A 10,498-nucleotide genomic window follows, 5' to 3' on the forward strand; every position below is an offset into this window, starting at 1 on the left:
ACGCCATTCTCCTGCCTCAGCCTCCCGAGTAGCTGGGACTACAGGCGCCCGCCACCTCACCCAGCTAGTTTTTTGTATTTTTTAGTAGAGACGGGGTTTCACCGTCTTAGCCAGGGTGGTCTCGATCTCCTGACCTCGTGATCCGCCCATCTCGGCCTCCCAAAGTGCTAGGATTACAGGCTTGAGCCACCGCGCCCGGCCTGTTGGATACCTTTAAAAGGGACAACGTTTAGCAATCAGGGCTTATCTTTCATAAGCCATATTAAGTTGCTTTTTTTTTTCTTTTGTACACACTGTTCATTGATATCTCTAAGCATTGTCTTACTTGGTTTCTGTCATCCAAATTTTCTTTTTCTTTTTTCTTTTTTTTGAGACGCTCTGTTGCCTAGGTTGGAGTGCAGTGGCATGATCTCGACTCACCAGAACCTCTGCCTCCCGGGTTCAAGCCATTCTCCTGCCTCAGCCTCCTAAGTAGCTGGGATTACAGGTGCATGCCACCATGCCTGGCTAATTTTTGTATTTTGAATAGAGTTGGGGTTTCACCGTGTTGTTCATGCTGGTCTTGAACTCCTGACCTCAGCCTCCCAAAGTGCTGGGATTGCAGGCGTGAGCCACCGCGCCCAGCTTTTTTTCAATTCAAATCCTATACAGAGGCTTCACTCAAATGCTGTCCTTGCTCATAGTGATTTGTCCATCTCCTTCTCAGTTTTTATAGCACTTAATTGTCTCTGCTACTGTGAGAAAAACCGTAGTGAGAAGGGATCATCCAGCATAGTTGTATAGAGATGTCAGAATTTTCTTCTCCCATCCATTTCAACTCCAGAGGCTCTTTTCCAATATCCATTGGCAGTCATTACTGCCTCCATTTATGCCTTGTTTCTAAAAGGGTACTCTCCTATCCTTAGCCAGTTTGATATAGGGTAGACAAATTCTTTTGCCACTTAGTGCATTTAAGTAAAATTTGGATTTTGTTTTCCAAAAAGTATTTTACTGCAAAACGAGACCAAAAATAAACAAACTGTAAATGTAATGTAACAGACATAAGTATAGTGTACTCATTTTTAAAAACTACCTTAAGTGGAATCTAGGACCAGCTTAGTTTGACCAGATGAGGTAGGACCTTCCTTAACTGGCTTCCAATGGTACTTCTAAACTTGAGGATTTGCTACACTGGTATTCCTTCCCTTCTCTCCTCATCTGGGTATCTCAGGGACAGCCCTTGGAAGTGCCACCTAGATTTCTGTCCACTGTCTTTAACCCATCTCTTCACCGAAGACATAGTACTTGGCCAATTATAAAAAACTAACAATGCAATTTGACTAAATTTAGCTTTTCACTGTGATTCTAGGGCCAGCTTTTAGACCAAATACCTGGGCCATATTACCTTCCCTGACTCTAATCTCTGTCAGTCCACTCAAATGTCTTTTTCTGTCTGAAGTCCATGTTCTACCCCATACTGTAAGTTGTCCTATTAGTTATTACATTAGTTTCCTAGGGCTGACATAACAAATTACCACAAACTAGATGGCTTCAAGCAACAGAAATGTATTGTGTCACAGTTCTGGAGGATGGAAGTCTGAAATCAAGATGAAGATGTTGGCAGGGCCATCCTTCCTCTAAAGGCTCTTGGGAATAATTCTTCCTTGCCTCTTCCCAGCACTTTGTGGCTCCAGCAGTCCTTGGCATTCGTTGGTTTGTAGCTGCATCACACCAATCATGGCCTTCTTATCCTTGTGTCTCCTGTCTCTTCGTATCCTCTTTTTTTTTTCTTTCTTTTTTTGAGACGGAGTTTTGCTTTTGTCGCCCAGTGCAATGGTGCCATCTCGGCTCACTGCAACCTTCTTCTCCTGAGTTCAAGTGATTCTCCTACCTCAGCCTCCTGAGTAGTTGGGATTACAGATGCCCACCACCACGCCTGGCTAATTTTTGTATTTTTAGTAGAGACAGGGTTTCACCGTGTTGGCCAGGCTGCTCTCGAATTCCTGACCTCAGGTGATCCACCCACCTCAGCCTCCCAAAGTGCTTAGATTACAGACATGAGCCACTGCGCCCACCTGTATCCTCTTCTTTTCTTGCTTGCTTTCTTTTTTGTTTAGAAACAGGGTCTTACTCTGTCACCAAGGTTAGAGTGCAGTGGCATGATCATAACTCACTGCGGCTTCAAACTCCTGGGCTCAAGCGATCTTTCCTTCTCAGCCTCAGCCTCCTGATTAGCTGGGGCTACTAGAGGTGCATACCACCATGCCTGGCTACTTTTTCCATTTTTTGTAGAGACAGGATCTCACCTTTCCTTCATTGGATTTGAGGTTGATCCTAATCCAGTATGACCTCATCTTCACCTGATTACATCTGCAAAGTCCCTATTTCCAAACAAAGTCAAATTCACAGGTACCAGGAGTTACGACTTGAATGTATCTTTTTGTGAGCCACAGTTCAACCCACTACTATTATCTATTGCTGTGTAACAAATTACGCTAAAATTTAGTGGTTAAAACAACAGACATTTATGACCCTGGGTCAGGAACCTGAGTGCCGCTTAACTGAGTACTTCTGCCTCAAGGTTACAGTCCAGCCGCCAAGTGGAGCAGTGGTCTTATCTAATAGCTCTACTTGGGTAGGAGCATCTGCCTCCTTGACCACTCTGTTGGTTGATTTGGCAGTTTTAGCAAGTTGATGGTCAAATTTGGAGGAAGTGATTAACAGCAAAACTGAAGAGGGAAGGTATGGGCTTCTATACTAGTACCTGGTTCAAAGTAAGGAAATGGAGGAACCTGGTTAATCGCTGTTTTCCCATCTGTTCCACTGACCAGTGCCTAAGCCCATGGGAGAGTTGGATGGAGGGGGGCATAAGTAACACTACTTAAGATCACAAGATCTCCTGGGTACTGTGAGGCTTTGTGCAGGGGTGCAGTTTGGTGGCCAGAGGCCAAATACAGCTTGCAGTTGTGTTATGTTTGGCCTGAAAAATGATGTTAGCAATTTTTAATTAGTTTCCAACTCTTGAAAATTAGGAGATTTCCCATAAAAATCAAACTTCCTGACTTCTCTCGTAAGAAAAATATGGAAACATACAGTACCTTTGTATAGTACTACGTTCACTACCTAGCTCACTACAGTTTGCATCTGACTGCTGCATGTAGACATGGGTCCATGACTCCTACTCTAGTCTCAGTCTACAGCCAGCACCTGCCTTGCAAAATCAGATATTCCCCAAATAAATATTTATTTATTTTGGAGATAGGGTTGGCTCTGTTGCCTAGACTGGAGTGCAATGGCCTGATCTTGGCTCACTGCAACCTCTGTCTTCTGGACTCAAGTGACCCTCCCACCTCAACCTCCCGAGTAGCTGGGACTACAGGCACATACCACCAGGCCTGGCTAATTTTTGTATTTTTTGTAGAGACAGGGTTTTGTCATGTTGCCCAGGCTGGTCGAACTCCTGAGCTCAAGTAATCCTCCCACCTCAGCCTCCCAAATTGCTAGCGTTACAGGTGTGAGGCACTGCACCCAGCCTGCAATAATATTTTTTTTCTGGTATCAAACCTAATTTTAAATACCATCTTTTTAATAACTAGCAGTCATATTTTTAAATTTATGGTCACCACTTATTCATTTATCAAATATTTATTGGGGAGCTAGTATGTGCAAGGTGCTGTGCTAGGTCCTGGGAATATTGAGACAAGCCAGATGTGGCCCCTATCTTTGTGGAATTTAACTTGTAATTTAAAATCAGTGCCTACGTTTTGAAATGATTTAAATTACCAAAAATAAAGTCTGAGGTTTACAGTTTTAAAGTGAGTACCATTTAAATATTATGTTTTGTTCTACAGTAAAGTTCTGAGTAGATTTTGTATCATTGACTATTACTTTTTCTTACTGTTTTTCCCCCTTGCAGGAGAAATGCTCTCATATGGAGACAGGCAAGAGGTGGAAATCAGAGGGTGCTCGCTTTGGTGTGTTGAGCTGATCCGGGATTGTCTTCTGGAGCTTATTGAACAAAAGGGTGAAAAACCTAGTGGAGAGATCAATTCCATTCTTCTGGATTATTACTTATGGGACTATGCCCGTGACCATAGGGAAGATATGAAAGGAATTCCGTTTCATCGCACACGTTGCATATATTATTGACCTCAAGTGTAGACTGATCCAAAGAAAACCCCCTGCATTTTATATCATATCATCTGTACAGTTTTGCTTTGATATTTAGAGAACATGATCGAGGTTATAGGAATGAGGAAATTGATTACCTATTCTCACTTTAAAAAATACTTCCGGCCGGGCGCGGTGGCTCAAGCCTGTAATCCCAGCACTTTGGGAGGCCGGATCACGAGGTCAGGAGATCAAGACCATCCTGGCGAACATGGTGAAACCCCGTCTCTACTAAAAAAAAAAAATACAAAAAACTAGCCGGGCGAGGTGGCGGGCGCCTGTAGTCCCAGCTACTCGGGAGGCTGAGGCAAGAGAATGGCGTGAACCCGGGAGGCAGAGCTTGCAGTGAGCTGAGATCTGGCCACTGCACTTGAGCTCGGGAGAGAGAGCGAGACTCCGTCTCAAAAAAAAAAAAACAAAACATACTTCCTAGGCCGGGCACAGTGGCTTATGGCTTATGCCTATAATTCCAGCTCTGTGGGAGGCTGAGGCGGGTGGATCACCTGAGGTCAGGAGTTGGAGACCGCCTGGCCAACATGGTGAAACCCCATCTCTACTAAAAATACAAAATTAGCTGGGCATGGTGGCACATAACCTGTAATCCCAGTTACTTGGGAGGCTGAGGCAAGAGAATTGCTTGAACTCAGGTGGTGGAGGTTGCAGTGAGGCGAGATTGTGCCATTGCACTCCAGCCTGAGCAACAAGAGCAAAACTTCCTCTCAAAAAAAAAAAAAAAAAAAAAAAAATCTTCCTAGGCCAGAGGTAGTGGCTCACATGTATAATCTTAGCACTTTGGGAGGCCAAGGCGGGAGGATTACTTGAGGCGAGGAGTTCAAGAGCAGCCTAGGCAACATAGGGAGACCCTCATCTCTACAAAAATTTAAAAATTAGCCTAGCGTGGTGGCATGCTGTGTAATCCCAAATACGTCGTAGACTGAGGCTGAAGAGGGTGGATTGCTTGAGCCTAGGAGTTTGAGGCTGCAGTGAGCCACGGTCATGCCCCTGCATTCTACCCTGGGCAACAGATGGAGACCTTGTCTCAAAAAAAAAAATTCCTGACATATCACTGTATATTCCCAACTTTATCATTTGTCTGCCTGTTTAGTTTTGACTTACTTTTTTTTTTTTTCTGTGGACATGCATTTGACAGAAATAGTGAAGGAACTTTAATATTTTATTTAAATTTCTTAAAACTAATCATGCCTTATGTGACTAATCTTCAGTGATAATATTTCATCTATTGATATATTTTCTTGAGGTATAGTAATTTTCAGTATACCTTAATCGTTTGGTATAAAAGAGGTTTTTGATGTATGAATGCTGTTCTTATAAAAATCAATCTTGACACTTTATTTTAAACTTTTTATTGGTAATGATAGTGGGTTTTGTACATCATGATTTTCAATTTAGGATATCTGTCTGTCTAATTTGTTTTTGCAAAGTAACTATATTGGAATTGAATAAAAATATTCAAAATTTTTCTTAAACCTGGAATGGATTATTTCATTAAAATAGAATTTACCATATATAATTTTAAAAGATTTACTGTAAGTTAGATTATTTACTTTCTGCTGCAGAACTCTCATTACCTGTCAAGTACTCATTTCCCACCACCCCCGCCACGTTCTTTCTAACAGAATCTTGATTGTGTTAGGTATCTACCTTGTCTGCTTACTGTGACTTCAGAAGTCAGAAAAAGATGCCCTTTTCCCAAGCACTTTACTGCCATCTACTGGAAATTTGTCATAATAACCTTACAAATGACTGACTATGAGTGGGGCCTCCTGGAGTTGTGCAGTATACAACTTGCACAACCATAGTAGTGGTCCTCTGTCTATCCCTGTCCTGTGTGACTTGGGATGGTGATCCCACCCCCAGTTCTGCAGGCAGATCTTGTATGAATGGTTTACTATTCCTAGTCACTTTACTATCCTTGCCTGTGATTGTTTTGATAACGGGTATATAATCTAGTTCTGGACAGTGATACTGGATGACAAGTCTGCTGGGAAGCTTCTGGAAAAGGATTCTTCACTTTTAAGAAAGAGATACAGGACAAAGGTCCCTTTTCTTCCTCTGAGCAAAGCTTTTAGCATGATACCTGCTATCATGCAGGTAGCCATTTTGTGGAGCTAGAGCCCAGCTATACCTTTCATTCCTGAGCCCATCCTATCCATGGACTTCATATGTGAGATAATAAACACATTACCTTATTATTTCCAGCATCTTGAATTAGTATTCTGTAACTTGTACCAGAAAGCATCATAACAGTTTCCAGTGTAATCTCTGGGCCTCTGCTCCTGCCACCCTTCCGGCACTTCTCCCTGTCCTCCCTTTCCCCTTTCCCTCTTCTCCCCTTTACTTCTCTGCCCTCCTCTTTCTTCTTCCCTTCTTTCCCCTCCCCCTCTTTTTCCTCTCCTTCTCCACTCTCTTTTTTTTTTATTTTTTATTTTTTTTGAGATGGTCTTACTGTTACCCAGGCTGGAGTATAGTCGTGAGATCATAGTTCACTGTAACCGTGAACTCCTGGACTCAATCCTCCCAAAGTGCTGGGACCACAGGCGCATGCCACTACATCTGGCTAATTTTTAAATTTTTTGTAGAGATGGGGTATCACTATGTTGCTCAGGCTGGTCTCAAACTCCTAGGCTCAAGCAATCCTCCTGCCATTGGCTTCCCAAAGCACTGAGTTTACAGCTGTGAGCCGTGGTTTCCCACACCCAGCTGCCTTTTCTCTTCTGACACTGAGCATAACCTGGAATCACAATCCTGGATGCCTGCATTCTAATCTAGGTAGCAGGATTGAAGAAGCAATAAAGAAGAGTACAAACAAAGGGCTGAAGCCAGGTGCAATGGCTCGCTCCTATGGTCTCAGCCACTGGGTGGTGGGGAGGGACTGAGGTAGGAGTTCATGTCCAGCCTGGGCAATGTAGCAAAATCCAATCACTTAAAAAAAAAGGAAAAAGAAAAAGAAAACAAACAAAAAGGGTTGATAAGAAAGGCTCTGGTAGCCACCACATTTCATTTTGGTTTCATCTTACTAGAATTTAGTCACGTGACCACAACTAACTGCCAAGAAGGCTAGGAAAGTGGCATGTATTATGGGCATTGGGTACCAGCTAAACTGTGTAAAGAGTACAGATGGGCCTGGGCATAGTGGCTCATTCCTATAATCCCAGCACTTTGAGAAGCCAAAGGCAGGATGATCGCTTTAGCCCGGGAGGTCCAGGCTGCAGTGAGCAATGATCACCACTGCACTTCAACCTGGGCAACAGAGTGAGACCCTAGTCTCAAAAAAAAAAAAAAAAAAAGTATGGGTGGATACTGGGAAACAGCAAGAAGTTTTTGCCACCCATTACATGGATTTTATAATTTTCTTACCTGATACAGACTAAGAGCATTAAAATAACATTTTACCTAATGGCTTTAACAGCCATTGATGATCATTTTTCAGATCTATTATTTCATTAGGGATTGCAAAATGGTAATGTTCTAGTTCTAACATCTTTGGTGTTTGGGAATTTGTGTGGACATAACATCCCTCTTGGATTTCAGGGTAGTCTGGGGGAACATAATTAACATGGGCATAGCTCCTGACATTCCAGAAGAGAATGGAATGTAGAATTAAGTTCTGAAAGTGTTTTCAGTTGTGTTAATTCATTCTGCACACCCTTTTAAAGATAATGAAAATGGGCACAGCCTCCTGAAACTCCCTGGCACAGCCCTCCCTTCAGAGAAGTCTTTTCTAATTCCTTGGTGACTCAGTTTCCTATAGTAGCCTTTGATTTGCCATCAGTTATCAAATATTTTGTTTTGTATACAAATTTCTATTATTTTTCTTCAGAGGCTTCCTCATGATTTGCCTAGCTCTACAAACTCAAGTTGTTTAGCCAAGGCACCTTGTCAATGCCTTCCAACCAAAGTAAACAGGGTAGATTTATTACTTGTAGCATGGGATGTCTCAGTAGGAGGATTATTTGGGGCAGGGTCTAAGGAAACTGTTCTGTTGAGATTGGATACTGTCAGAAAGCAGGATCAGTTATACTATCAGCTGCTCTACCACTGACTGCCTCAAATTTTGTCTATAGGGAGGGCAGACAAGAGCAAGGATAAAGCTCTCATTGGTTAAAAAAAAAAAAAAAAAGTTGGCAGTCACTCATATTAGTGGAGATAGGATGTTTAGGTACTTTGCATGGCACGGTGCCCTTGTATTTGTGGTTACGCAAAATTCTGAAGTGGTCTTATTTAGTCTTACTTTATCATGGTCTCTGAGTAACCTTTCTGATATTAGTATTCTGTGAGATTATGTCCAACAGAAGACTAACATGGTATAGCTGTGGGTGCCAGGTCAGCTTTTTGTCAGGGGCTGCTTTTTTTCCTTTATCAACCTTAAACTTTCCCCTAATTAGCACCAAGGCAGATTAACAGATTTCATTTCATTCAATTCAGAAATCATGTATTGAGCTTCCTCACAGTGTCCCCTCCCCTGAAGCTGAATGGATAATGGCTTAATAATCTGGTTGGCACCCTAGTCTGCCCCAGATGCAGATTTAATGACTGTATATGACTTAGGGGATCAGCTTTGAGGCAACTAGATCTTCCTTTTCCTTGCAACTCTGTGACCCATCTTTCTTTAGGTGTGCTTGAACTTTTTTTTTATTAAGTTTAAAATTTCCAGCTTTTTGGTGGATGCTATAGTCAAATACAAAACCTAAACAAGTAAGGGAATGATCTATTCAGGCTATTACAATAGGAAAAGCACTCCAAATCCTAAGATCAGAGTCTCTTAGCAGGGTGGTTTTGCCTTAGACTTTTATAGGGAGGAGTATACAAGTTACAGGTGGAGGACTTCCATGTGGGATTGTTTTGCAATCAGAAGTCTCAGTCAATTGCCAAACAGGAAATATTTATCTCTGTGTCACGCTGGTTTTAGGTGGACAAAAAGTTCTAGTAGAGAGACAAAGAATGGGGAATTGGGCTGGGCATGGTGACACACATCTGTAATCCCACCACTTTGGGAGGCCCACACAGGAGGATCACTTGAGCCCAGGAGTTCAAGACCAGCCTAGGCAACATAGCAAGACCCTGTCTCTACGGGGAAAAAAAAAAAAAAATTGTAACAAAGAATAAGGAATTGAAGGTTCTGTGTCTGGTCTTGTCCCACTAGGATGGGATAATCTCATGGGATACCATATAATACCATGGTGTATGCAGTTCATGGGTGACCAAAACATTGTTATGTGATGCATGCCTGTAATTTGTAAAATTCCTTGCAGGTATACAATTTATTGACTAAACAACTGGAAGTTTGGAGAAACATATTATTGTGCCATTCAGCTACATTTCTCTTTTTTCCATACACTGTGTATCTTTTCCTTTCTTTTAGCCCTTTGGGTTAACGATATTTTAGTTTTAAATGAAATAAATCAAACTAAAACTAGCATAGTGAAAAAGTAATTGTAGGGATCAACAAAATAAGCCCAGGGATAGACCTGGCCTTAGCCATGATCATGTAACTACAGTCTAGGGATTAAAATGCACAAAGACCATATCTCATACTTCTTTTCTTTTTTTTCTTTTTTTTTTTTTTGAGACAGAGTGTCACTCTTGTTGCCCAGGCTGGAGTGCAATGGCACAATCTTGGCTCACTGCAGCCTCCACCTCCTGGGTTCAAGCAATTCTCCTGCTTCAGCCTCCTGAGTAGCTGGGATTACAGGCGCACACCACCACACCCGGCTAATTTTTTGTATTTTTAGTAGAAACGGGGTTTCTCCATGTTAGCCAGGCTGGTCTCAAACTCCTGACCTCAGGTGATCTGCCTGCCTCAGCCTCCCACAGTGCTGAGAATACAGGCCTGAGCCACCGCTTCCAGCCATATACTTCATATTTCTTTTTGCTCCTTGAAAGAGATGATTGTAACGTCTGGTGATTCCAGGAAACAGTACAAGTTGTTGTCAATAACCCAAGCAAAAATCAGAGACTTGACTGAGGAGTCTGGTTTGGGTCCTAGGTCCCCGACCCTGGTCTGGAAGCAAGGGCCACTCATGATTGCCTGGCCTACCAGGCAGATCAGGGTTAGTTCTTAATGAAAAAAAAAAGACTGCTAGTAGAAAGGAAACGGATGGTAGGCACCCAAGACAACTTTGCCTTCAATACCTTCATGTGTTCAGAACTCTTCAGCAGTAGGGGATCGTTTTGGATTGGGAGCTGTTGAAAAAGAGCCAGGGAAAGGCTATTTTCTAAGTTGGTCCTAAGAAAGCACTAATCCTAGGCCAGACGCCATGGCTCACGCCTGTAATCCCAGCACTTTGGGAGGCCAAGGCGGGCAGATCACTTGAGGTCAGGAGTTTGA

General features: G+C 42.5%; 1 protein-coding gene across 1 annotated transcript in view; it reads left to right on the top strand.

The window, feature by feature from the left end:
* The window catches only part of LOC105541636 (chromosome unknown open reading frame, human C9orf64), a 15,861-nt gene extending 11,356 nt beyond the window's left edge, over nucleotides 1-4,505 (top strand). Inside the window, exon 4 of the mRNA XM_011982756.1 lies at nucleotides 3,896-4,505. Coding sequence (XP_011838146.1) covers nucleotides 3,896-4,128 — 233 coding nt within the window. The 3' untranslated portion in view covers nucleotides 4,129-4,505. The remainder of the gene's footprint in view (nucleotides 1-3,895) is intronic.
* The last annotated feature ends 5,993 nt before the right edge of the window (nucleotides 4,506-10,498 follow it).

Source organism: Mandrillus leucophaeus, unplaced genomic scaffold (genome assembly GCF_000951045.1).
Source record: "Mandrillus leucophaeus isolate KB7577 unplaced genomic scaffold, Mleu.le_1.0 Scaffold242, whole genome shotgun sequence".
NCBI classification, from domain to species: Eukaryota; Metazoa; Chordata; class Mammalia; order Primates; family Cercopithecidae; genus Mandrillus; species Mandrillus leucophaeus.